The following is a 27,711-nucleotide window of genomic DNA, read 5'->3' on the forward strand; positions in this document are numbered from 1 at the left end:
TGCAAAAAAACACCCCAAAAAACAAAACCACCCACCACCACTGCAGCAGTGAGTCAAAGAGCCCTGGTCAACTGACTCAGGCTTGTACGATCTGTGCTCTGAGGCTAAAATTAGCAGCATAGATGTTCCCATTCAGGCTTGACCCTGGGTTCTGAGACCCCCATGACGAAGTGGGGATTTTCCCTTGTTATGTTGTATGTGAGTCTTACTGTTGAGCCTATGTGAGTTTTAGTGTTTGTGTTTGCCTCAGTTTCCCTGTGTGCTGCACCAATACCTCGGTGTTGGGAGCAGGGGTGTGTGACTTTGACTGAGATCTCTGGGGCAGGTGAGGCTGCTCCAGCTGCCTGCGCATATGCTATGACCGGCGCCCTTCATAACCTGAGACCCAGGAGGGGGATGCAACCAGGTGATGACCAGGTGCCCCTTTGCCCAGGAAGCAAGACAAAGACAAGGAGGAGGAGCAACGGGGTGTCTGAGATTGGGTCGCTGGAAGCTGGCAGTCTGCTTGGGGGGACTGGAAGAGGGGAAGTCCAGGGCATCGGGCCCAGGACTCCCCAAGATTGACTTGGCTGAAAGTCACTGATTTCTGTGCTAACAAGTTCTGGTCTACGCTGTGTTCCTGTTGAATAATAAACCTTCTGTTTTACTGTCTGGCTGAGAGTCACATCTGATTGTGGAATTGGGTGCAGGGCTCTCTGGCTTTCCCAGGAGCCCCGCCCAGGCGGATTTACTGCGGGAAGCGCACAGTGAGGAAGGGGATGCTGAATGCTCCAAGGTCAGACCCAGGAAGGTTGAAGCTGTGTAAGCTTCTTGCCCTGGTGACAGTATGCTCAGAGAGAGGAGGCATGCTACACCAAAGTGCTGACTGGCTTCTTATGGAGTAGTTCCACTAGAGTATCACCTGGTGACTCCATGACACCCCTCTCCCTCACCAGGTTTCAGAGCCCAGGCTCTAGCCCAAGCAGGAATATCCACATGGCTAATTTTAGCCCTGTAGCGCAAGCCCAAGTCAGTTGATCCAGGCTCTGAGACTTGGGGGGAGCTGTTCATTTGTATGAAGTGTAAGAACCAAGCAGTAAAGTTGATACAAAAATGTATGACATGTTGCCTGATGGTGTGGAGCTTGGAGCTAGTGTCCAAACTACCAACTAATTATTTCTGTACCCCTGTCAGCCCTCAATTCTGCCCCTCGTATCCCAGATTTACGAGGCCAGGCGGTATGTCAGCTTCTGGGATTCTTACGCCCCCCAAGGCCTGGGGCAGGCGGTACCTCCAGCAGGGATCCGTTTCTCCCCCTTCCCAGGCCTAGTGGTGTTGGGATAGAGAGGCGGAGAGAGGAGTGCAGAGAACCACTCTGTTTTCACAAGAAGGGAGGAGGGAGCAAGGCTGCTTTTTGTTGCTGGGCTCTTTGCTTTATCTTCCGCTATTCCCTCTCATGCCAATGATATCAGCTGCTTCCTCTCTCTGCTCCCCTACCCATAAACTTCTGTGGATTCTTTGGCCTCCTGCTGCAGCTACGATGGGCTGTTCTTCCTCAGGAGGCAGGGAAGTGGGGAAGGCAGCCAACTGGAGGGAGTTTTCCCCCTGACTGGTCTGAAACTTTCCTGCAACTTTTCGTGCTATCATGAGGCTGCCGGCAGCAGGGGCCAAAATTGTGAGCAAGGGCCACACTGTTACTACAAATGCCAACTAAACTCCTACTCTTCATTGTATCATTACACAACATATTTTTAGGTGGCTTGCTTTTTTTAAATGCTTTAATCCCTTACTCAGAGTGCAGACCTGCATTTGTGACTAGGCGGAAACTGGTATGCTGTAATGGCGGGAATAATGACTCAAGACTTGTACAGTTGATTTCACGTGATGAAAACAAGAGAATATCTAATTATCCCTGAATTTTATCTACCCTAGGGCCTATCTGTAGTTCACAAAGGGAATTGTTTGACACCCAAGAGGTACTGAGGAAAGCACCATTTAGTCTGTAAAAATGCATCCAGCACCAAGCTGATGAAACCCAAAGTTATGTGACTTTATGTGAGACCATTAGGGAAAGACTGGCTAATGTCACCTGTCTCCACTCAAGCTTCTCAGTGAGCTTGGGCAAGTGAGGGAGGTCTGATGGTTTATATAGGGAAACAGTGCTTTGGCTTGCTGTCACCCAGGATTTAATGCTCTCACCTGCCAGAGACACCAGTCTCTAGATGAGGTTCCCAAAAAATGAGGTTGTATATTTACTTTTATATGTATAATGTGTATACTGTTTACACATGCCTTATTCAAGTTAAACTCCTATCAAAGTTAAAGGGTGACAAGAGCAATTAGGACTGGGCTTTATCTCTTTTTGTGTTCTTTATAGCTTCTTTTCCTCCTTGCATTACCAATGCCTGTAATCTAGTTCTCAGTATTGTGGTTTATTTCATAATATTCTTTCATTATAATGTTTCCTTTACTGTGTTTAACCTTCTATGTGGTACAAATAAATCTTTTCAGTTTTGTATATAATTCAAATAAATCATATCAGGACTTTTTCCTGTAAACAGTAGAAAAATTAGTCTAGTATAGATTTTCTAAATATCTTATGAAAGAATGAAGAAAACTGTGTATAGAAAATAGAGTGGTGGATGCTCTAGAAATAATAGGTATATAGATTTCATGGCTTAAATCTAACATGGAGAGTGATAATGATGGAGGTCAGTAGAAACTGGCAAGGACTCAGTGGTTATCTATGGATGTGGAAAGGGCCAGGGCTTTAAACTTGTGCACTCAAAGCACTCTATTGTTTTGAGTTGGGTGAAGCAGAGAACAGCAGTTTCAGAAAAAGGAACAAACAAATTCTTCAGTCTGCAGCTACACTAGGGCATTCTAAAGATAGCATGTGTAATGGAATGCTGGAACCATTTCTGTAATATTTGGGGTTGAATCCTAGACAAGATGATCAAAGTCACTGTGTACGGGGAGACTTTGGCAAACCAGTAAAGTGCCTGAAACCACTATGGCTTATTGCTAAAAAGCAGCCAAGTCAGCAGGCTGTAAATTGGCCATTCAGCACTCTCAGTTTGACCAAAGCAGGAGGGGAGGGGGGAGTTTTGGGTGCCACAGAAAGGGCAGCTTGATTCCCCGTCCTTCCTGATAAGAATTGTGTTGAAGTTGCTGATACATGCATCTTAGAAGAGCAGGATGTGCCCCAGGAATGTCTATTGGGGCCTCAAGGCTGCAAACTCTGGAAAAACCCACACCTGGTTAATCAATAATCAGAAGGAACCTCTCGCTTGACCATTGAAACTGCTTACTTAGCAAGTTTCTTTAAGGGACATGTCATTCTATTACTAATGTATAAATAAGGGGAAAAAGTTTGAGGTAGTGGGACTCTTCAGGACTGGATCTCTCTCTCTCTGGATGCATCTTACCTTTCCCAGCAGCAGACGGGCTGCCACTCGAGAGCCACGCTCAGCTTTGGTAATTATCAAGGGTTGAGGGTGTTTTACTAACCTCTTGCAGACGTGTGTATAAGTGCTTGAGACTAAGTAAAGTTTAGCTTTAAGTGAAAGCACTCTTGTGTTGTCCTGTTTGTGCCACCCATCTATCGGTCAGATGGCCGTGTCTCCCCTGATTTATTTCCTGACACCACCTTGCACAGAGTAAAAGTTACCAAGAGCTTTGGGTTGAAATAACCCCAGGGAACAGTTGGGTTTTGGTCTCTCAGGATAGCTGGAAGTTAGCCTGTGTCTCAGGCATCCCTTTTCTAGGGTCACACTGCACCACACAGAGAATATGGAGCAAGTCTATATGTCAGCTTCCTCCCATCTCATTTTCTCCCCCGCTCTGTTTGTTTAACATTGAGTAGTCAGATGTTGACTGTCTCACTTTTCCCATTTGTAAAATTGAAATAATATTCACCTACCTCACAGGCATGCTAATGAGGCTAAATTAATTACCGATTGTGAAGGGCATGGATATCCTTAGAATGCCCAAAAGAAATGCAAAGTATTATTTTAATATTTATATTGGGAATAGGCTTCGCTTCTTGCTAACAGCAGGACTAACCGTTGGGATCACATTGTATCTTCACCTTCTGAAACTCATCTTCTCCTTTATTTCATTAAGTTGTCACGTCTTTCTCTCTCAAGTACCAAATAGGCTGGGCTCTTTTTAGTCACATTTGGGACTCCAAAAAGTCCTTCCAGCTATTGGGATGTTCAGTCTCCAAGTGGTTAAAAAAGAATCTTGTTTATGAAGATGGGGTACAGCTAGATTCAGAGTCAGGGCTTATCTTCAGTGCCTCCCGGCAGCGAACTGCTTGCACCCAGTCTGATGAGTCCTTGCTGGCAGCAGAGATTCACAAGCTGTCTTCCTCTCAGCAGCTCTGTTGGAAGAGTCTGCTAACTCTGGTGCATAGCACCTTTTCTTCTGTTTGCCTCCACTCCTAGTGACAAACTCTCCCTTTTAAGCTAATTTATCCAAGTGAAGCAGGCTCTGTAGGTATAACTATTTAGTCCTGATTGATCCCAGAGCTGTTCGTTAGCCTTTTCCTGACTGGGAAGTGGGGGAAGATGCACCATCACAGACACCAATGGAACAAAAATAAAACCCCTGGACAGAATACTGCATCCCAGTCAGTCAGTCATATAAATGTTAACTGTACCTGCTTTAACTCTTCCCTAAGTTAATTTACCATTGTTTTAGAAAAAGATTCAGTCCCCACAAATGACCCAACTTGAGGCATCAATACATTTTAAAAAAATGTCATTTTCTTGCTTTCAGTTACTGCTTTAAATAATCTTATTTTTAACCGGATTATGTGGGATCTAGGGTCACCCAACCTAAGACAGGCCTAGGTAAACGTTGCCACACTATAAACCAAATGTTACTCCACTGAAATAAAACTAGTATGAGATCAACTCAGGCTCCTGTTCTTAAACAATCTGTGCTTGGTTTCCTCCACTTTACCTCCGTTTAGAACCTGAGCAATTCCCCCAAGGTCAGAGGAGTTATTTCAGTGTAAAGCTGGTGGGAGAGCTGAAATAGGCCCTCTAATTTGTTTTTGTAAGCAACTATTTTTTCTGGCATAGTGATACCTACATAAGATTCCTTCTTTTTCAAATTAAACATGTTAATGTTCCAAAATATCTGCTGCCATTTTTTAACAAACTGTACCAGCAATAAGCCACAACAAGATTTACATTACATGGCTATTTGTGCCCTTTCAGTCCATTGAAAGCACTTAACTTTAGGCCCAAGGCCTCACACCATACCTAAAATATATCAAGCAATGCACACCCTAACCTGCCATTGCTTACAGCTGGAAGGTTCAGGAAACAGCCGATGTATTTGCCCACTTTGAGATTTCCCAGGTTATCAAGAGAGGCAAAAATAAACCATTCTGACATGAACAGGGAAGCTCAGTGATAATCACCTCCTTCTTTCTTGCTTGCTGTTGTCTATTTCTACAGTGATTTATCATCATAATCCAGGAACTGCCGCCTACTCTAATGGAAACTTTCTTCCTAAAGGGAAGAATAATAGATGTTATCATAGAGTTTAAGGCCAGAAAGGACCATTAGATCATCTAGTGTGACCTCCTGTATTTCAAGGCCCTTAAAGTTCACTCAGTTACCCCTGGACTGAGCCGATTAACTGTGTTTGACTAAAGCATAATATGTTTGGCTAAACTTTATCTTCGAGAATGGCATCCAATCTTGATTGGAAGCCATCAAGAGATGGAGAATCCACCTCTTCCTTTGGTAATTTGTTAATCACCCTCACTGTTTAAGAAAAAAAAAAGTTCCTAATTTCCAATTTGAATTTGTCTGGCTTCAGCTTCCAGCCATTGATTCTTGTTATGCCCGTCTCCTCTAGATTAAAGAGCCCTTTAGTGCCTGGTATTTTCTTCCCGTGAAGGTACTTATACACTGTAATCAAGTCACCTCTCAATCTTCTTTTTGATAAACTAAACAGATTTTTAAATCTTCCACTGTAAGGCATTTTATCCAGCCTTCAAATCAATTTTGTGGCTCTTTTCTGCATACACTACAATTTTTCAACATCCTTTCAAAACATGGACACCACAACTGGATTCCAGTATTGAGCTCACCAATGCTATTCTAGAGGTAAAATCACCTCCCCACTCTCCTGTTAATACATCCAAGAATTGCATTATCCCTTTTTTGCCACAGCATCACACTGGGAGTTCATGGTGAGATTGGGGTCTAATACATCCCTAAACTCTTTTCAGACTCACTGCTTTCCAGGATACAGTCTCCCACCTCTGTAGGTATGGCCTGTATTCCTTGTTCCTAGATGTATAACTTGGCATTTGGCTTTTTTAAAATGCATTTTATTTGAGTGGGCCCAGTTTACCGAGTGATCCAGATTGCTCTGTATCACTGTCCAATCCTCCTCATTATTCATCACTCTGCCAATCTTTGTGTCATTTGCAAATTTTGTCAGCAGTGATTTATTTTTACTTCTAGATCATTGATGGAAATGTGGAATAGCATCGGGATCAGTACCGATCCTGCAGAGCCTTACTAGAAATACCACCATTCTCTGATGGTTCTCCATTGACAAGTACTTTTGAGATTTGTCAGTTAGCCAGTTCTTAATCTATTTAATATGTGCTTTATTGATATTGTATAATGCTATTTTTTTAATCAGAGCATCATGCAGTACTAAGTCAAATGCTTTACAAAAGTCTAAATATATAACATCTACACAGTTACCTTTATTAACCAAACTCGTAATCTCCTCAAAGAATAAAATCAGGTTTGTTTGATGAGACCTACTTTGCATAAAATCAATTGCCTGGCATTAATTATAGAGCTATAATAGTGCAAGGTTTTGAGCACTATTTTGTTATAAGGTTTTGATAAGTTTTGATAAGTTGTTGAGCCATTCCACCAGGGATGCTCATTTTTATGGTGTATTTTTGTAATGTGAAACTAGACTGAAAGGATAAAGTCATTTCACATAGGTCATCAAACAGTCTGAGTTTCAGGCACAGTCATCCTGATGAAAACTGAACTACTGGCAAAAGGTTCCTTATAACTGTGAATACCCACTTAGCCATCTAATCCTTCATTTCAAGTCTCTCAGTTTGTTTAAAGAGACTCAGTTTTAAAATAAAAGCAATAGGCATCTGTAGTGAAGCAACAACTCACTGGCGCGGCACTTCCTGCTGGTCATCTCAGGAATTAGCTCTCTAAAAAAGTATGTTCAAAGAGACAGCTGTAGATTTTCTTCTTGGTTAAAGTAACTAAAGTGCTATCTCTAATGCTGTAGCGGGGTGGTCACCCCGCTCTGGCCCTGAAGGGGTTAAAACAGCCCTGGGAGAGGTTTTAAATAACAAAGAGGGTTGGGGGTTCCCCTGGGATAGGAGGGGAGACCCAGAGTGTGAGGGTACTGCTGGAGCAGAACCCCAGGGTAAACAGGCACCGGGGTCTAAGAGGGATATGGGAGCCAGTGGCAGGCAAGACACCGGCCTGCAGAGAGCACTCCTTAGGGTGGAGAGCTGACTCCATCTATTCCAATATTTTAATGGAAAGTGCATTCTTTTGTCCCCTAATCTACCTTATCCAGCTGTCAGACAGAAATCTAACTACTTTTTTGGTAATTATTTTTATTACAATATCTTTACCAAACTTCAAAAGTACTTTGATTTAATTTTACTGGAAATTTGCATTATGATTTCTCATTCCAGTAATTCATGATCTGATAAATGCACACTGGAACAATAAAAAATGACATTAAGGGGGCAACTAGATTTGTTGTAGGGTGACCAGATAGCAAGTGCGAAAAATCGGGATTGGGGTGGGGGGTAATAGGTGCCTATATAAGAAAAAGCCCCAAAAATCGGAACTGTCCCTGTAAAATTGGGACATTTGGTCACCCTAATATGTTGTGTTAATATTCTGAAGATGAGTGTTTCCTACAATTTGAAATGTATGTAGAGTGCTATAAAACAAATATATGGAATATCTCCATGAAGAAGCAGGTCACATGAGAGGGCTGTGATGACAGATGGAAGATCACAAGTAACATTTTCAAAAGTGACTTAGGAGCTCCAGTCAACTTTTCAAAAGTGAGTTAGAGCCTATTTGCCTCTTTAAGGTGCTTAATGCCACAATTTAGCTGCCATTGACACTTTCAAAACTGCTGTTCAGCTGCCATGTAACCCCACAGAAGCCGACATCCCCTAGACAGCTGGTCATACTAGACGATCACAATGGTCCCTTCTGGCCTTAGAATCTATGAAGTTTCTGTCAGTCAGCATTTGCAAAGTTGCCTGAGTCTTGATCCTGCCCCACAACTAGTGAGCAGCTCAGAGAACCTCCCTTATGCTAAAGAAGGATTCTCAAATTAAGTAGGGGACCATGTATCTCACCAGCAGGGCCCAATCCTGTAGGCATGCTCTGGGCATGCCTGATGCCTGTTACACGTTACAACAGGGGGGCTGGATGCAGACTACTGATAAGCAGCACAGCACTTGCACCAAAGACAAGTGGAGCCACAGAATAACACAGGATGAGTGTGATACAGATATCAAGCATGAACAGAAGAAAGGTCTTTCATTGTTGTAGCCCTGTTTGTCCCGGGATATTAGAGAGATAAGGTGGGTGAGGTAATATCTTTTTTATTGGACCAAATTCTATTGGTGAAAGAGACAAGCTTTTGAGCTCACACCGACTTCTTTTTCATTATGCCTAGCTCCAATTGACTTTCAGAGGAAGTTGAGTGTCTAGCTCACTTATACACAACTGAAAATCCCAGCCTCAAGTCTCATTGGAAGTCAGGACTCCTAAGTCACTTACATACTTCTGAAAAAATTTTCCCATGGATTTTTTGTTTTCACATTTTTCATTTATTTGACACCATAGCATAGCTTCAAAAATGAACATACCTTATGTTCTTGAAAAACAAGGTCAAAACATTACCTAAAATAAGGCTAGATACACAAAAAAAGTATCACCTTTCCGTAAAGTTTCATCTGACTACTGTAAGAGTTAGTCAGACTTCATACCACATAAAGATTTATGCTTGAATCCACATTCATTAGCAAAATGAGATCCATACTATTGATTGATAAGGCACTATAATGCTACTTAGAGTAGCTTTTGCACTGGGATAAATCCTACACTTGTATTAATGGTGGCCTAGTAATGCATAGTTTGATATTTTTCTTAAACTGTAGTTAACAAAAATCAATAGTGAAGCCCTTAAAAAAAACCTGTTTTTCCTGCCAGTCTGCAGATTTGATCGGGTCTCAGTGTTAGCCTCTGTTAAATGGTGCTAGACTATGAACTATTTCAATGGCCATCTGTGGGAGGAAAATTTTCAGCCAACACCTTTGTAATTATGACAACACAGCTACTGAATGAATGACATTCAGTGTGCTAAGTGCAATGTCAAACCTCAGACTCTTGGAATGAATGTGACATTGAGCCAAATCTTCCTCTCAGATGTGTCAGCACAATTCATTGAACTCCATTTAGTTGTACCAATGTAACTGAACAGGATATACAACAAGGAGTACTTGTGGCACCTTAGAGACTAACAAATTTATTTCAGCATAAGCTTTTGTGGGCAAAAACCCACTTCATCAGATGCATGGAGTGGAAAATACAGTAGGCAGGTATACATACACAGTACATGAAAAGATGGGAGTTGCCTTACCAAGTGGGGGGTCAGTGCTAATGAGATAACTCAATTAAAGTGGAAGTGGGCTATTCTCAACAGTAGAATACCAAGGGAGGAAAATCACTTTTGTCGTCGTAATGAAGCCAATGTAATCAGGGTGGCCCATTTCAAATAGTTGACAAGAAGATGTGAGTAACAGTAGGGGAAAATTAGTATGGGGAAATTAGTTTTTGTAGTGACCCATCCACTCCCAGTCTTTATTCAGGCTTAATTTGATGCTGTCCAGTTTGCAAATTCATTCCAGTTCTGCAGTTTCTCACTGGAGTCTGTTTTTGAAGTATTTTTGATGAAGAATTGCCACTTTTAAGTCTGTTACTGAGTATCCAGGGAGACTGAAGTGTTCTCCGACTGGTTTTTGAATGTTATAATTCTTGACATCTGATTTGTGTCCATTTATTCTTTTGTGTAGAGACTGTCCGGTTTGGCCAATGTACATGGCAGAGGGGCATTGCTGGCATGTGATGGCATATATCACATTCGTAGATGTGCAGGTGAATGAGCCCCTGATGGTGTGGCTGATGTGGTTAGATCTTATGATGGTGTCCCTTGAATAGATATATGGACAGAGTTGGCAACGGGGTTTGTTGCAGGGATAGGTTCCTGGGTCAGTGTTTTTGTTGTCTGGTGTGTAGTTACTGGTGAGTATTTGGTTCAGGTTTGGGGGCTGTCTGTAAGTGAGGACTGACCTGTCTCCCAAGGTCTGTGAGAGTGATGGCATCTTTCAGGATAGGCTGTAGATCCTTGATGATGCGTTGGAGAGGTTTTAGTTGGGGGCTGAAGGTGACGGCTAGTGGTGGGGGTACATCTTTTCATGTACTGTGTATATATACCTGCCTACTGTATTTTCCACTCCATACATCTGATGAAGTGGGTTTTAGCCCACGAAAGTTTATGCCCAAATAAATTTGTCAGTCTCTAAGGTGCCACAAGTACTGCTTGTTGTTTTTGCTGATACAGTCTAATACAGCTACCACTCTGAAACCTGAACAGGATATGTAAACTTAGAAAATGCTGTGGACTTGATTTTCCATTCCATCCTAGCCTATTTTCAACTGTTGTGCTATGTTATAACTTTACTAGCAGCAAGCAAAGTGGCATAAGAGAATATTTCAAAAATCAAATAAATCCATATGCATAGGGCAGTTAATACAATACTCATCTATATGCTATGGGTTTGCCAGCCAATCAATCAAAACTTTGCGGGAAGACACCAGTGTTAAAGGAAATAATAATGTATGCATCTTAGAGATTCCATGGAGACACAATTCAAAGCAGAACTACCCACTCCTAAACATGTACTTACTGAGATAAATGCTGATGGAGTCATATAAGTGGGACTGTTATTGCTACAGGAATGTTGTTTCCATCAGATAATATGAGAGAGGAGAGTCCTTCCAACAGACCAAGCCACTTTTCCTCAGCATTTTTGACTAAAGGACTATAACTAATGTAAGAATACTGTAGGACAGTGGTCCCAACCTATGGTCCATGGAGCACCTGCTTGTGGCTCACAAGAGATGGCTGATCAATATGGGGCCTGATCCAAAACTCACCAAAGTCACTAAATTTCAATGGACTATGATTCAGGGCCATAGTGCTGACTCTCCTCTTTGTTTCCCCCTGCTGGTTAACAAAAGAACACAAGAATGACTGTACTGGGTCAAACCAATGGTCCATCTAACCCAGTATCCTGTTGTCTGACAGTGGCCAGTGACAGATGCTTCAGACAGAATTAACAGAACAGGGCTATTATCGAGTGATCCAGTCCCTGTCATCGAGTCCCAGCTTCTGGCAGTCAGATGTTAAGGGACCTCCAAAGCATGGGGTTGCATCCCTAGCCATCTTGGCTAATATGCATTGATGGACGTATCCTCCATGAACTTATTTAATTCTTTTTTGAACCCAGGAATACTTCTGACCTCAAAAAAGAATCCTCTACTTCCTTAAGAAATTCATTTCTGTTGTTTGTTGATGTTTTTTTTTTGTCTTTTATTTGTTGTTGGGACTGTAGCCAGATCTATATCCAACGTAAAAGTACCCAAATGCCTATTTGGTCAACTTCTGAAGGGCACCCTCTCCTGTAGTTGTCACCTGTGTGAAACAAAAGACAAATATTAGTGTCTGTGTGACAACATAAACTTTCAGTGTTCCCTTTGGATATTAATTATGTAGATACCCTGCCAACAAAGAAATGGATGGAGACCTTTTGCCAGGCACAAGGCCTTTGCACAAATCACAGGTGGATAGTTATCAAACAGCTGCTTCTGGCAAGTCATGTGGCTATTTTGCTAAATAAAGTAGTTTCTACAAATTTCCTGTAGTTAAAATCTTCCCTACATATTACAGCATTTCCATCTTAGTAGAGATGAGTATGTAAAATATAATCCAGCCATCTTTTGAATTAAAATGATCAGGCATTCCAAAAATGTCAATAAATCCTAAATGAGAAGGATGGAAAATATTTCTTAATTAGTGTAGTCCGTCTCTTTACTCTTCTCTCATGCAGAGAGGAACTACTTTCTGTCCTTCAAGCATTTGATCTTCCCCGTGTAAGGGGACTATTGTCCCCATACTAAAACTCAGTGGGAGTATTTTGGTTGGCTAGCTCCCCGTACCAAAAGAAAGGGGAAGGGTCGTTGGAAAATCAGGACCCTGAGACTGACAGTCCACAGGGGCAATGGGAATAGGTCAGTGCTCCAGATCAGTCTGATTGACCGGGTAGGCAGGCTAATCAGGGAGTCAGGAGGCCAAGAGAGGTGGGTCCCATCCTCCCTGTGACCTGGTATTGCCTGGGTCAGACAGAGTGGGGCCAAGCTCAGGAGAGAGCAGGGGCTGCAGCTGAGCTGGGGAGCAGAGCCCTGCCAGATCCAGAGGGGGCAGAGAAGCAGCCCAGGAAGCAGGTCAGTGCTAGGAGCAGAGTCACAAAAGCAGCCCAGAAAGCAGACCTGTCCTGGGAGGAGAGCTGCAGCAACCAGAGCCAGAGGGGCCAGAGAAGCAGCCCAGGGAGCTGGAGGCAGAGCAGCAGTGCTGAGGCAGGGTGGAGCTGGAGCAGTCCAGAGCCGGGTGCGGTGAGCAGCTGGGAAGAGCAAGGGGGACGCTGGGCAGAGGTCCACCACAGGGAGACACCCCCATCCAAGAGGCCTGGCAGGCCAGACTTGGAAGGGGATCGTAACCCCGACGGGGAGGAGACAACGCTGGGAAGAAGGGTTCTGCCACCTAAAGCCTGAGGGTGTGGCCACCGCCAGAGCAAGTGTCCTATCCGCAGCATCCCTGCAGCACACCCAGGGCCTGGGCAGGAGGCCTGGGACATCTGAGGAACAGACTGAACTTCCCTTACATTCCAGAGACGCTGGTTGTGATGCCCCCGTGCCACAGAGTGGGGTGATGTGTTTTCCTTTAACCTTTCCCATTTTTCCCTTATTTTTTTTAATTGATTGCTGTTTAATAAATTGTATTTGCTTTGAACTGTATGTAATGATCAGTGGGTCAGGGAATCATCCAGTGCAGAGAGAGTACCCCGGAGTGGGGACACCCAAACCCATGCCCTAAGTGACCATAACAAGGTTGGGGGTCAAGCCACCCAGAAATCCTGGGCCCAGCCTTGTTGGGGTTACGTGGACTTTGCCACCCAGGAGAGTGGAAGGGGAGCCCTTGAAGTCAGGCAGGCCTCTGTGTAAAGGAAGTGGGAGTGAGGACTCAGATCCTTTTGCTAGCCCATTTCACCTGGGTAGTTTATAAGCCAGAAAAGTTCCCCACAATAGCGGGACCATTCCCCGACTTACATCTGCTTGCAGACACCTTTTAGCAGTGTAGCCTCAAATGCTTATTCATAGATTTATTTTCCTTTATCTCAGTTTCAGGATGTGCTATTTCAGACCTTACTGTCATATCCTGTCTCTCTTTTCCCCTCCTCCACCCCTTTCAGCCCTGTCTCTTTTTCTCCAAGCCACATGAAAACATTATCACATTGCTTCAAAATGTCATCTCTATGCCAGCTATAGCATGGGCACTTTCATAGGCTTCAGAATAATTTCGATTATAGGCCCAGAAAAACCTCAAACGGGTGGCAGTCGTATGTCTCCTTTCCCTTCCCCCTGCCAGTTTTGTGTTTTATTTTAATATGTTGGGCATTATTTGTCCACCCCCAGGCCAGTCAGCTGCCTATCCAAATACTGCCCACCACTTCCCCTGTATGCTGCGTGGGTCAGTGAGTGTTCAGAAGCCGGGCTGACCTGAGAATAGGCATCAGAACTTCTTCCCTAGTTCTTTGTCTGAAACTCTGTTCCTTCCCGAGCCAGAAGCTCCTACTCTACAGTTCCCCTCATTCCTGAGGTGACCAGTTCCCAGCTTCCCCACACCATGGATGACCTTTCCCCTAGGAATCACCCCCCCCCACCCCTGCTACTCCTTGCTTTACTGCCTGTATGCCACCTCCTCTCATGCTTGCATTCTTACCTTTCTGGCAGTCACTATCCACCCCCTACTAATCCACTCCTCTATCAGCATACTATTTGAGTGCCTCGTAATCTTTAATGTCGTATCCTCACAACACGCCTGTGAGATAAGCAAGTGCTCTTATCCCCATTTTACAGATGGGGTACTGAGGCACAGAGTATCTCATCTTCAGTGGAACTAAAGTCAGGGGGCCCGTGTTCCCTGGAGGGACAGGACATCAGGGAAGGTGGGGAGTTACACTGGGAGCCAACATAGCCACATGGACAGTGCAGTGCACCGGGTTTGATAAAGACCAACCTGTTTGATTTAACCTGTACTCAGCTTTACTGTGCGCTGTTCAAACATGGTGGCAGAGGCAGAGCTGTGCATTCACTGCAGTGCAGCAACTGGCAGTGTGAGCTGTTGAATCTGAAGCCCTCCAGTCCCCTGGATTTTGCAGACACCAACCTCGCCCAGCAACGGACCCAGTGGAAGTTGTTGGAGCTCTACCCAGACTTGGCCATGCAGAAGGACGACAACCACAGGAAAGTAAAACTGTTATTTTACTTTATCTGAGAACAAGCAGACAGAGCTGCACTTTTATTCCTGGGAGAATTTTGCACCACTGCGAATGCACTATTTGCGCAAAAAATTAATGTTGTGTGTGCAGAATTTCCTTTTTCTCCCACAGAAATGGGCTGCAGAGCTGCTGTCTGCCACTAGGGGCCACTCGACCTGGCAGAGCCCAGCTCATAAATAGAAGATACTGATGGGGGAAGAGAGGGGAGGAGCTTGAGGATTCCCAGCAGTTGCGCTTCTCAGCATGCCCTGAAGGAAGGAGGCAGCGTGCTGGAAACTCCATACAAACCCAGGGCCCAGCATCAAGCTGTTTCTCCCTCTGGATCCCTGGCCTCTGGGGGTGTGGGTGTCTGGGCTGGGGGGGGGGCCCTCACCTGGGGTCCTGGGTGGGTGAGTGTTGGGGGGGTCTGCAGCTGGGCTTGAGGGGGGGCAGAGGGTGCGAATGTCTGGGTTGGGGGGCCCTCCGCTGGGCACTGGGGAGGCCCTATGCCTGGGCTCTGAGGGTTAGGGAGTGTGGGTGTCTCACTTGGGGAAGGCCCCGCAACTCAGTGCTGGGGCATCCCCATGGCTGGGCTCTGGAGGATAAGGCGTACAGGTGTCTGGGCTGGGTTGGGCCCTGTAGCTGGGCTCTGGTTGGGAGCGGGTGTATATGAGTGTCTGGGTGGTGGGGGCTCTGCAGCTGGGCTCTGGAAGGGTAGGGAGTGTGGCTGTCTGGGTGGGGGGCACCCTGTGGCTGGGCTCTGGGAGGTAGGGGGTGCGGATGTCTGGCCCCCTTTCTGGGCTCTGAGCGGGAGGGGTCAGAGAAATAGGGGTTCCTTTAACTCTACTCCTGGGGGAATTTTTTGTGTGTCTGTACTATCACAGACATAGTTGCTGGCAGGTATTTTGAAATAAATTACCAAAAGAATTGAAACTGGCATGATTATGTAGTGTTATTTTGGCAAATAAAAAAAAAGAATTTTAAAATACTGTGCACAGAATTTTTTATTTTTTGTTGCAGAATTCCCCCAGGAGTACACTTTGAAGCTTATCACTGCCCCAAGTCTCATAGGAGTCTTAGGAGCTCTGGGGAACGATTGCTCTCCAAAGCAAAACAAAAATGTGGAGCAACACAGGATTTTCACTAGAGACTAGTCTGAAGGGGAAGGGATAGACCCCTGTGTTATTGCCTTATGTACACTGACTGCTACATGCAATTATGGGAACTTTACAGATTCCCTGATTCAGAACAGGACAGTCTGAGGCACTTGCAATCACCTCCTGCAGGAGTGGCTGCTCCAGAAAGGTGAACAGTTCTACTTGTTTCACCTTCACTCACCTTCACTCTGCTGATGCAACACAGAGGCTAAGGGCTAGATTCACAAAGGGACATAGCACCTATTTGCTTCTGTGGGTGTCAAAGACTAACACTTAGGCACCACTGACAGGCACAGAACCACTGCTCAGCTGCTGCCTATCCTTGTAGGTGTCTAAATTTCTGCCTGTAGGCATGCATAAAACTGCTTACATTGTCCAGCTGCTGGACACCCTTGTTCATGCCAAAGTCCTACTGGAATTCTCAAATTAGGCGTTCCTCTGCCTAGCTCATCTGTGGGGACTGATCTGGCAGGGGCCTGAACCTGCACAAAAGACATCTGGGGCAAGTTAGCTGACTCCTCATGGATGCCAATTTACACAATAGTCCAATGTTTAGCACACTCATTGGGGATGTCAGAGTCCCAGATTTGAATCCCCACTCTTACTGACTTCAATCAGGGGCTTTTATCCACATCTCCTACTGTGACATTACGCCCCATATTCTTCATAGAGATATTCTTATGATATGAATATGGCATAACTAAGATATATTTATGCAAGATGGGTCATGTGAGGTATCATTGGAAAGGTTATGATTTACTGGATGTGATTATCCAGTTTGTATGCATGTATCATTTCTTTATCTGAAGTTAGAAATATTGACTATGTAATAATTACAACTGTGTTTTCACCTTGGGACTGTCCATCTGCCCAGAATCAGCCTGGCTGGGTCATTAGGAATAGGCAATAGGAGAAAGGTCAGCCCCCTGTGAAGGGTATATCTGGAGATATAACCTGCAAGCTGTGCACTTTACCTTCAAGAAACTCTGCAACCTGCATAAAACAACATTAAGGGTGAGAAATTACTATCTGTAGCCTATTTTCTTTAATGTATTAACCCTAGTTTGTGTGTATGTTTTTATTTGCTCAGTAATCCGCTTTGTTCTATTTGCTATCCCTTATAATCGCTTAAAATCGTAGAATCATAGAACTGTAAGGGACCTTGAGAGGTCATCTAATCTAGTCCCTTGCACTCAAGGCAGGACTAAGTATTATCTTCTAGACCATCCCTGACAGGTGTTTGTCCAACCTGCTCTTAAAAATCCCCAATGATGGAGATTCCACCACCTCCCTAGGCAATTTCTGCCAGTGCTTAACCACTCTGACAGGAAGTTTTTCCTAATGTCCAACCTAAACCACCTTTGCTGCAATTTAAGCCCATTTCTTCTTGTCCTATCCTCAGAGGTTAAGAAAAACATTTTTTCTCCCTCCTCCTTGTAACAACCTTTTATGTACTTGAAAACTGTTCTCATGTCCCTTTTCAGTCTTCTCTTCTCCAGACTAAACAAACCCAATTTTTTCAATCTTCCCTCATAGGTCATGTTTTCTAGACCTTTAATCATTTTTATTGCTCTTCTCTGGACTTTCTCCAATTTGTCCACATCTTTCCTGAAATGTGGCACCCAGACCTGGACACAATACTCCAGCTGAGGCCCTAATCAGCACGGAGTGGAGCAGAAGAATTACTTCTTGTGTCTTGCTTACAATATTCTTGCTAATACATCCCAGAATGATGTTTGCTTTTTTTGCAACAGCATTACACTGTTGACTCATATTTAGCTTGTGATCCACTATGACCCCCCTGTTCCCTTTCTGCAGTACTAATTCCTAGGCAGTCATTTTGTATGTGTTGATTGTGAACTGATTGTTTCCAATGTGATGTGAACTGATTGTTCCTTCCTAAGTGGAGTACTTTGCATTTGTCCTTATTGAATTTCATCCTATTTACTTCAGACCATTTCTCCAGTTTGTCCAGATCATTTTGAATTTTAATCCTATCCTCCAAAGGACTTGCAACCCCTCCCAGCTTGGTATCATCCGCAAACTTTATAAGTGTACTCTCTATGCCATTATCTAAATAATTGATGAAGATATTGAACAGAACTGGACCCAGAACCAATCCCTGCGGTACCCCACTAGTTATGCCCTTCTAGCATGACTGAACCATTGATAATTACTCTCTGGGATTAATTTTCCAACCAGTTATGCACCTACCTTATAGTAGCTCCATCTAGGTCAGAGGTGGGCAAACTACAGCCTGCAGGCCACACAGAATCATAGAATGTCAGGGTTGGAAAGGACCTCAGGAGGTCATCTAGTCCAACCCCCTGCTCAAACCAGGACCAATCCTCAATTTTTGCCCCAGATCCCTAAATGGCCCCCTCAAGGATTGAACTCACAACCCTAGGGTTAGCAGGCCAATGCTCCCCCCATCTGGCCCGCCGGACCATCATGCCCGGCCCTTGAGCTCTCAGCTGGGGAAGCTAGCCCCTGGACCCTCTAGGCAGCGAGCTCCTGCCGGGTAGCACGGCTAGCTCCGGCTGGTAAAGGGGTGGGCGGGGGGTTGGATAAGGGACAGGGGGCGGTTGGATGGGGTAGAGGTTCTGTAGGGGGGGGGCGGTCCAGGGAAAGGGGGTTTGGATAGGCATGGGAGTTCCAGGGCATTGTCAGGGGGTGGGGTTGTGGATAGGGAGCAGGGGGTGTTGTATAGGGGCTGGGGGACAATTAGGGGCAGGGGGTTCCAGGAGGGGGTGGTCAGGGGACAAGAAGCGGGGGGGGGGTTGAATGGCTCAGGAGTTCTGAGGGGGTAGTCGGGGGGGAAGAGGGAGGGAGGCGGATAGGGAGCAGGGGCAGGCTATTTGGGGAGGCGCAGCCTTCCTTACCCGGCCCTCCATACGGTTTCCCAACCCCGATGTGGCCCTTGGGCCAAAAAGTTTGCCGACCCCTGCTCTAAGGAGAGTGCGCTAATTCCAGGCTATTGCGTATTCTGGGACAGATCTCTCCTTTTGAGGCTGTTCCACTCTGTATAAATAAATAGGGTCTTGAACTTGACTCTCCCACTTTCCAGGTGTGTGCGCTAACCAGCAGCCTATAGCATCAATCTCTTGCTTTTTTCTCTCTGGCTCAATGAATTGCAATGCTGAAGTCCCCTTTGTGAAACTAGCACTACATGACTTGCCCAGCATCACACAGAAAAACTGTAGCAGACAGGTAATTTGAACCTGGACCTCACAGGCTAGCGTTCTCTCACTGATCCATGCTTTTTCCTTCCCTGCACTTTTTCAGTTACTTCTTCCTATGTTAAAGGTGGGCACCCTGGATGCCAAATCATCATATTTGGGGGGGTATCAAATTCCTGTATTTTTTCTTGGGCCCTCTTTTTGGCATCATACTTTTGAATAAGGTATTCAGATATCACTCTGATGAACGTTGTGTATATTCCTAAACTATATTGAACACTTTAGACCTTCGCAGAAGACTTGCTTCGCACTTCTTTCTAAAAATGAATCAAGGAAGCCGCTTGTCTTAGCAAAAACAATTAGGGATTCAGATATTTATTTAAGGACTGTGTTGCTCTCAATTTAGAGAATGGAAAATAGCCCAGCCAGTGTAACTTTTTGACACCAGCCAGTTTCACTTTCAGATTCTCATTCTCTAATCCAGAGTTTCTTAACCTAGGGTTCATGGGAGCGGTTTCAGAGGTCATGAGCAGGGCTGACGTTTGGGAATAGGAAGCCTGGGGCCCCACAGCACAGGGGACTTGCGAAGCTAATTTAGATGTTTCAGTCCCGAGCGGGGTTGTAGCCTGGAGTCCCACACCCCGAGCAGGGCTGAAGCCCCATGCCCTGAGCCCCATGCTGCAGGTGGTTGCTGAAGCCCAAAGCCCTGAGCTTAAGGTGGGGGGGGTCCACAATTTTTTTTTAAGTCCAAAAGCAGTTGCCAACACAAAAAGATTAAGAAACACGGCTCTAATTCAATGCTACAATGTTTGGGTTGCCAGCACGGCAGAGGAATGTCTGTTTCTTTAAACGCACGTACCTTTTCTTTTTTGAATTTAAAAACATATAATGGAAGTACTTCCTTTGTTCTTAAATTTTGTCAAAACTTAAATTTGGGTCTAAATTTGACCTGACACTATCCTTCTAAAGTGTTACTCTCACCAGGGGCTCTAGTGTCATCCGTTGGACAGAGACGCTGATAAATAGTAAAAAGAAAAGGAGTACTTGTGGCACCTTAGAGACTAACCAATTTATTTGAGCATAAGCTTTCGTGAGCTATGGATCACTTCATCGGATACATTCAGTGGAAAATCCAGGGAGGAGATTTATATACACACAGAACATGAAAAAATGGGTGTATCATACACACTGTAAGGAGAGTGATCACTTAAGATGAGCTATTACCAGCAGAAGAGCGGGGGTGGGGGGGAGGAAGGGGGAAGAAAACCTTTTGTAGTGATAATCAAGGTTGGCCATTTCCAGCAGTTAACAAGAACATCTGAGGAACGGGGGAGGCGGGGGGGGGGGCGCGGGGAATAAACATGGGGAAATAGTTTTACTTTGTGTAATGACCCATCCACTCCCAGTCTCTATTCAAACCTAAATTAATTGAAATTCAGCAGTTTCTCGTTGGAGTCTGTTTTTGAAGGCATTGACACCCTGACAGCAGGATTGTCTGGCTATGTAGAGTCCCTCCTCAGGCCCTACGCTACCAGCACTCCCAGCTATCTTCGAGACACCACTGACTTCCTGAGGAAACTACAATCCATCGGTGATCTTCCTGAAAACACCATCCTGGCCACTATGGATGTAGAAGCCCTCTACACCAACATTCCACACACAGATGGACTACAAGCCGTCAGGAACAGTATCCCCAATAATGTCACGGCAAACCTGGTGGCTGAACTTTGTGACTTTGTCCTTACCCATAACTATTTTACATTTGGGGACCATGTATACCTTCAAATCAGTGGCACTGCTATGGGTACCCACATGGCCCCACAGTATGCCAACATTTTTATGGCTGACTTAGAACAATGCTTCCTCAACTCTCGTCCCTTAATGCCCCTACTCTACTTGCGCTACACTGATGACATCTTCATCATCTGGACCCATGGAAAAGAAGCCCTTGAGGAATTCCACCATGATTTCAACAATTTCCACCCCAACATCAACCTCAGCCTGGACCAGTCCACACAAGAGATCCACTTCCTGGACACTACGGTGCTAATAAGCGATGGTCGCATAAACCCCACCCTATACCGGAAACATACTGACCGCTATTCCTACCTACATGCCTCCAGCTTTCACCCAGACCACACCACACGATCCATCGTCTACAGCCAAGTTCGACAATACAACCGCATTTGCTCCAACCCCTCAGACAGAGACAAACACCTACAAGATCTCTATCAAACATTCTTACAACTACAATACCCACCTGCTGAAGTGAAGAAACAAATTGACAGAGCCAGAAGAGTACCCAGAAGTCACCTACTACAGGACAGGCCCAACAAAGAAAATAACAGAACGCCACTAGCCATCACCTTCAGCCCCCAACTAAAACCTCTCCAACGCATCATCAAGGATCTACAACCTATCCTGAAGGATGACCCATCACTCTCACAAATCTTGGGAGACAGGCCAGTCCTTGCCTACAGACAGCCCCCCAGCCTGAAGCAAATACTGACCAACAACCACATACCACACAACAGAACCACTAACCCAGGAACCTATCCTTGCAACAAAGCCCGTTGCCAACTGTGCCCACTTATCTATTCAGGGGACACCATCACAGGGCCTAATCACATCAGCCACACTATCAGAGGCTCGTTCACCTGCACATCTACCAGTGTGATATATGCCATCATGTGCCAGCAATGCCCCTCTGCCATGTAAATTGGTCAAACTGGACAGTCTCTATGTAAAAGAATAAATGGACACAAATCAGATGTCAAGAATTATAACATTCATAAACCAGTCGGAGAACACTTCAATCTCTCTGGTCTCTGACCTAAAAGTCGCTATATTACAACAAAAAGACTTCAAAAACAGACTCCAACGAGAGACTGCTGAATTGGAATTAATTTGCAAACTGGATACAATTAACTTAGGCTTGAATAGAGACTGGGAGTGGTTGAGTCATTACACAAGGTAAAACTATTTCCCCATGTTTATTCCCCCCCCCCCCCCCCCCGCAACTGTTCCTCAGACTTTCTTGTTAACTGCTGGAAATGGCCCACCTTGATTATCACTACAAAAGGTTTTCTCTCCGCACCTCCACCCCCGCTCTCCTGCTGGTAATAGCTCATCTTAAGTGATCACTCTCCTTACAGTGTGTATGATAACAGCCATTTTTTCATGTTCTGTGTGTATATAAATCTCCTCACTGTATTTTCCACTGAATGCATCCGATGAAGTGAGCTGTAGCTCATGAAAGCTTATGCTCAAATAAATTGGTTAGTCTCAAAGTGCCACAAGTCCTCCTTTTCTTTTTGCGAATACAGACTAACACAGCTGCTACTCTGAAACCTGATAAATAGTAGATTCCATTTGTCCCTTAAACAGGGCTCTACAGCATTCCACCATTATCTAGTAACCAAATTGGTGCTGCTTCACCACTATGAAGTTATTAATACTTAATTCTTGCACTTTCCTTTCTCCAGGAGGGAGCCATCCCTACCTTTGGTATGTTAAAATATCTATTATATAGCAGTCTTATATTAAAGATACCATCCCCTGAGAAGTATCACTTTGTCTGTCGATTGGGTAAGCAGAGCAGCTCCGGGCACATGTGATGTGACATCTTTCACAACTATTCATTTAAATCTAACAGAAGAAATAGGCAGGAGCTTAGTTTAACACTGCTCAGTTTAACTTTCACCGAGATCTCGTGACTGTTATTCATTTTAAAACCTTACTTATACTAGGATTCTTGAGGGAACAAAACCCAGCACTGATGACGGGAAGCACTTACAGCTAAAAATACGAAACAACCAGGGGTATCATGTGTGGGGGAGCAAAGGGAAGTAGTTAACCTTAAAATGCTGTCAGTTCTAGGTGAACAATTTTGAATCAATGACTAACTGAATTTTCTTCAGTGCTCATTCCTCCGGTACACAGATGCCATCAACATAATTAATGAAAACATGTGGAAACTTTTTATTTAACATATACTGATGGGACTCAATGGCTATTATGATTACCCTCAATAAGAAGCCCCCATGAGATACTGGTGTACATTTCAAAGTCAGCTCCTACAGCAGAAAATAGAAAGGGGCATAAACTCTGGCAGGTCAAGTGTAAAAATATAATTAGGCAGGCCAAAAGAGGATTTGAAGGCTAACTAGCAAAAGACACAAAAATAAACAGCAATTGATATTTAAGCACTTCAGAAGCAGGAAGCCAGCCAAACAATCAGTGGGGCCACTGTACAATCAAGGTGGTAAAGGAACACTCAAGGAAGTGAAGGCCATTGTGGAGAAGCTAAAGGAATTTTTTGCATTGATCTTCACAGCAGAGGGTATATGGGAAATCCACACATCTGAGCCATTCTTTTTAGGGGATAAATCTGAGGAATTGTCCAGATTGTCAATGGAGGAGATTTTGGAACAAACTGATAAATTAAACAGTAATAAAATCACCAGTACCAGGTGGTATTCACCCCAGAGTTCTGAAGGAACTCATATGTGAGATTGCAGAACTACTAACTGTGGTATCAAGTATCAGAAGGGTAGCCGTGTTAGTCTGGATCTGTAAAAGCGATAAAGAGTCCTGTGGCATCTTATAGACTAACAGACGTATTGGAGCATAAGCTTTCGTGGGTGAATACACACTTCGTCGGATGCATGTAGTGGAAATTTCCAGAAGCAGGTATAAATATATAACTAACCTCATTATCCCTAGCCTGATTCTTGCTTGCATATTTATACCTGCCTCTGGAAATTTCCACTACATGCATCCGACGAAGTGGGTATTCACCCACGAAAGCTTATGCTCCAATACGTCTGTTAGTCTATAAGTTGCCAGAGGACTAACTGTGGTGTGTAACCTATTGCTTAAATCTTAGTACCTGATGACTGGTGAATAGCTTATGTAATGCTGTTTTTCTGGAAAAGGGGAGGCAGGCAGCATTTGGTTTTTTAAAGGCTCCAGAGGTGATCCCGACAATTACAGGCTGGTAAGCCCAACTTCAGGACCAGGCAAATTGGCTGAAACTATAATAAACAGAATTATCAGGAAAACTGTACTTCACCAATCTATGAGAATTGTTGAGAGAATGTCAACAAGTACGTGGACAAGGGTGATCCAGTTGATATAGCATTCTTGGACAAGGACCCACATCAAAGACTCTTAAGCAAAGTAAGCAGTCATGAAATTAGAAGGAAGGTCCTTGCATGGATCAGCAACTGGTTAAAAGACAGGAAACAAAGGGTAGAAATAAATGGTAAGTTTTCACAATGGAGAGGTAAATAGCAGGGTCCCCCAAGGATCTGAACTCGAATGAGTGCTGTTCAACATATTCATAGATGATCTGAAAAAGAGGGTGAATAACAAGGTTGCAAAGTTTTCAGATTATAATGAATTACTCAAGATAGTTAAGTCCAAAACTTACTGCAAAGAGTTACAAAGGGATGTCACAAAACTGGGTGACTGGGCAACAAAATGGCAGATGAAATTCAATATTGATAAGTACAAGGTAATGCACATAAAAAAACCTCATTCCACCTATACATATAAAATGTTGGGGTCTAAATTAGCTATTACCACTCAAAAAGTGATCTTGGAGACATTGTTGATGGTTCTCTGCAAACATCTGCTCAATATGCAGCAGTAGTCAAAAAAGCGAACAGAATGTTAGGAAACATTAGAAAATGGTTAGATAATAAGACAGAAAATATTATAATGCCAAATATAATTTCAAATATAAATCCATTATATACTCACACTTTGAATACTGTGCACAGTTCTGGTCTCACCATCTCAAAAAAGATATATTAGAATTGGAAAAGGTACAGAGAAGAGCTACAGAAATTATTAGGGGTATTAGGGGTATGATTAGCTTCCATAATGATTAGGAGAAACTAAAAAGACTGGGATTTTTCTGCTTAGGAAAGAGACAACTAAGGAGGGATATGATAGAAGTCTATAAAATTATGAGAAAGTGAAGAAAGTGAATACGGAAGTGTTATTTACCCCTTCACATAAAACAAGAACCAGGGATCACGCAATGAAATTAATAGGCAGCAGATTCAAAACAAACATAAGGAAGTATTTCTTCACAAACACATAGTCAACCCATGGAACTCCTTGCTAGGGGAGGTTGTGAAGGCCAAAACTTTAACTGTGTTCAGAAAAGGATTAGGTAAATTCACGGATGATAGGTCAACCGGTGGCTATTAGCCAAGGTGCTCGGGGATGCAATTCCATGCTCTGAGTGTCCCTAAACCTCGACTGCCAGAAGTTGGGACTGCATGAAAGGAGCTGGATCACTCAAGTATTGCCCTGTTCTGTTCATTCTCTCTGAAGCATCTGGCTCTGGCCATTGTACTGGGCTAGATCAGTGGTTCTCAATCAGGGGTACGCATACCCCTGGGGGTACACAGAGGTCTTCCAGGGGTATGTCAATTCATTTAGATGTTTTTCTAGTTTTGCAACAGGCTACATAAAAAACACTAGCGAAGTCAATCCAAACTAAAATTTCATACAATGACTTATTTATACTGCTCTATATACTATACACTGAAATGTAAGTACAATATTTATATTCCAATTGATTTATTTTATAATTATATGGTAAAAATGAGAAAGTAAGCCATTTTTCAGTAATAGTGTGCTAGGACATTTTTGTATTTTCATGTCTGATTTTATGAGCAAGTAGTTTTTAAGTGAGGTGAAACTTGGGTACACAAGACAAATCACACTCCTGAAAGGGGTACAGTAGTCTGGAAAGGTTGACAGGTTTCAGAGTAGCAGCCGTGTTATTCTGTATCTTCAAAAAGAACACGAGTACTTGTGGCACCTTAGAGACAAACAAATTTATTTGAGCATAAGCTTTCGTGGACTACATGCATCCGATGGAGTGGGCTGTAGCCCACGAAAGCTTATGCGCAAATAAATTTTCTAGTCTCTAAGGTGCCACAAGTACTCCTGTTCTTTTTGGCAAGGTTGAGAATCACTGGGTTAGATGGACCATTGGTCTGACCCAGTATGGCCATTCTTATATCATCATTGATACAGTACACTGAAAGTGTGTTAAATATACTACTTCTGCATTGATTGCAGCAAGAGAAGGCGGACAAAGTCTTACATGGAGAAAAGGTGACAAGAGTTTTTAAAAGGCACTCTTTTTATAAAACATGTTTGGACAGAATATACATCCTCTATAGAGACAGGTTGGTGGACAGGAAGAAATATCTCATAATTATATGGAACTTCAGAGATCTGGGTTCAATTATTGACTGTCACAGACCTCCTGATGACCTCGGTCAAATCACTTAACCTCTCTGTGCCTCACTTTTTTCCTTTTTAAATAGCGTTAATAATATTGTTCCTCTTTGAGATGCTCAGATACTATAGTGATGGAAGACACAGTGTATAAACATAAACACCTAATGCAATGAGTTAATAGCCCAGTCTTTAAGTTCCAGGGGTTGTTAATGAAAGACATTATCATTTGATACCTGTTTGTTGGCTTTTGTGAAAGGCATTGATGGTCAAAGCCGTTTCCTAGTAGACTTGTCCACATTTAAAATAAAAAGATACCCTCAATCAAAACTGACTTTCTAACTGGCATGCTTTGTGGCACGCTGATCAGTTAGATCGAGGATTGATTAGGTAGGGACACAGAAGTGAATTCTCACCCCTAGAAGAAATCTCTTATTTCTCATCAAAGAAACCTATAGCTGCATGTTCTTCCCGCATTTGCATAAGTCCCATTCCTGTTATTAGAAGCAACAGTCCGAGGGGAATGCCTTGCCATTCCTATTCATTTTCTAGTAATGAACTTTTTCGAGTTTACCGGCAGTTGGCATAAAAGGGACAAAATATTAATAACAAAATCACCACTCTGCAGGAGAGGTCTCTAGGGTACTCTAGTGTAACTCCTCATTTGCATCATCTGAAATGTACACTGATTTCGATTGCTCTGACATTTAAATAAGAAAAAGAAAATGGTTTCACCCCATTTTTAAGAAGTACTGTAATATTATATGCTGTCATCAGTTTCACAATCTATACTCTGAATGAAAGGTCTTTCTTTTACTGAAAGACTGAGATGAGGCTAGAAGTTTGACCAAGCTGTACTTCAGTGCGAGCTAACACTCTCAGCTGACCTAATGGTTTCATTTTGAATATACTATCTATCCATTTCCTAAACTCCAATCTTATTTGACACACCTGGCTAGCTTTCAAAACTGTCTATAAACTTTCTGTGGGAGGTGGCGCAAGGCTTTGAAGACTTTATCATGGTTGGTAAATTGCATTCATCACTTACTGTAGATTTTGCCAGACCATCCCACACCCCCTTCTCCCTCCATTTTCTTTTTTTTAGAGAACCATAGCAATGGTAACCATCTATGCAGGGACAGGTCCTCACTTGTCTCTACCAACAGTTGACTAGACAAGCTTAGGGGTGCCACAATATATTTCAGCATAACCAGGTACTTTATAATAGCATATAATTAGTTGTGTATTTCATTTGGATTTTGTCATACAGAACAAAGAACTCTTTCAGAGTAAATCAGCAAAAGGGTCTGGTAAGAGAATTAGATATAACAGCACACAGCAACAGGAATGGATTCTTGTCACTCAACATTTAAGATGTTTTAGTGGAAGCAGACATGGTAACAATGAAGTATAATTATGCTTA

At 43.6% G+C, this 27,711-nt stretch overlaps 2 protein-coding genes and 1 long non-coding RNA gene across 6 annotated transcripts in view; 2 read left to right on the forward strand and 1 right to left on the reverse strand.

The window, feature by feature from the left end:
• The window catches only part of TNFAIP3 (TNF alpha induced protein 3), a 111,863-nt gene that overhangs the window by 29,698 nt on the left and 54,454 nt on the right, over positions 1-27,711 (forward strand). The window lies entirely within an intron of this gene.
• On the reverse strand, positions 10,594-24,438 carry LOC140909059 (uncharacterized). 2 transcript variants are annotated; one of them, XR_012158063.1, is made up of 4 exons: positions 24,097-24,438; positions 16,695-16,836; positions 14,446-14,642; positions 10,594-11,784 (listed from the first exon to the last, which is right to left on the reverse strand). It is a non-coding gene; the product is annotated as an uncharacterized lncRNA (long non-coding RNA). The 2 variants fall into 2 exon arrangements; XR_012158062.1 differs by having other exon boundaries at positions 23,914-24,438.
• Positions 15,152-22,026, forward strand: LOC140909056 (uncharacterized). 3 transcript variants are annotated; one of them, XM_073337445.1, is made up of 3 exons: positions 15,152-15,991; positions 16,718-16,857; positions 20,465-22,026. In XM_073337445.1, exon 3 carries the CDS (start codon positions 20,646-20,648, stop codon positions 21,738-21,740), a length of 1,095 nt encoding a protein of 364 aa, XP_073193546.1. In that variant the 5' UTR covers positions 15,152-15,991; positions 16,718-16,857; positions 20,465-20,645; the 3' UTR covers positions 21,741-22,026. The 3 variants fall into 3 exon arrangements, with proteins under 3 accessions (XP_073193546.1, XP_073193545.1, XP_073193544.1); XM_073337444.1 differs by having other exon boundaries at positions 15,152-16,857; positions 20,462-22,026; XM_073337443.1 differs by having other exon boundaries at positions 15,152-16,857.

This window comes from Lepidochelys kempii, chromosome 3 (genome assembly GCF_965140265.1).
Source record: "Lepidochelys kempii isolate rLepKem1 chromosome 3, rLepKem1.hap2, whole genome shotgun sequence".
Taxonomy (NCBI): Eukaryota; Metazoa; Chordata; order Testudines; family Cheloniidae; genus Lepidochelys; species Lepidochelys kempii.

Coding starts and splice junctions, on each gene's coding strand:
- LOC140909056 (XM_073337444.1), top strand. CDS start 20,646: ATGGATGTAGAAGCCCTCTACACCAACATTCCACACACAGATGGACTA.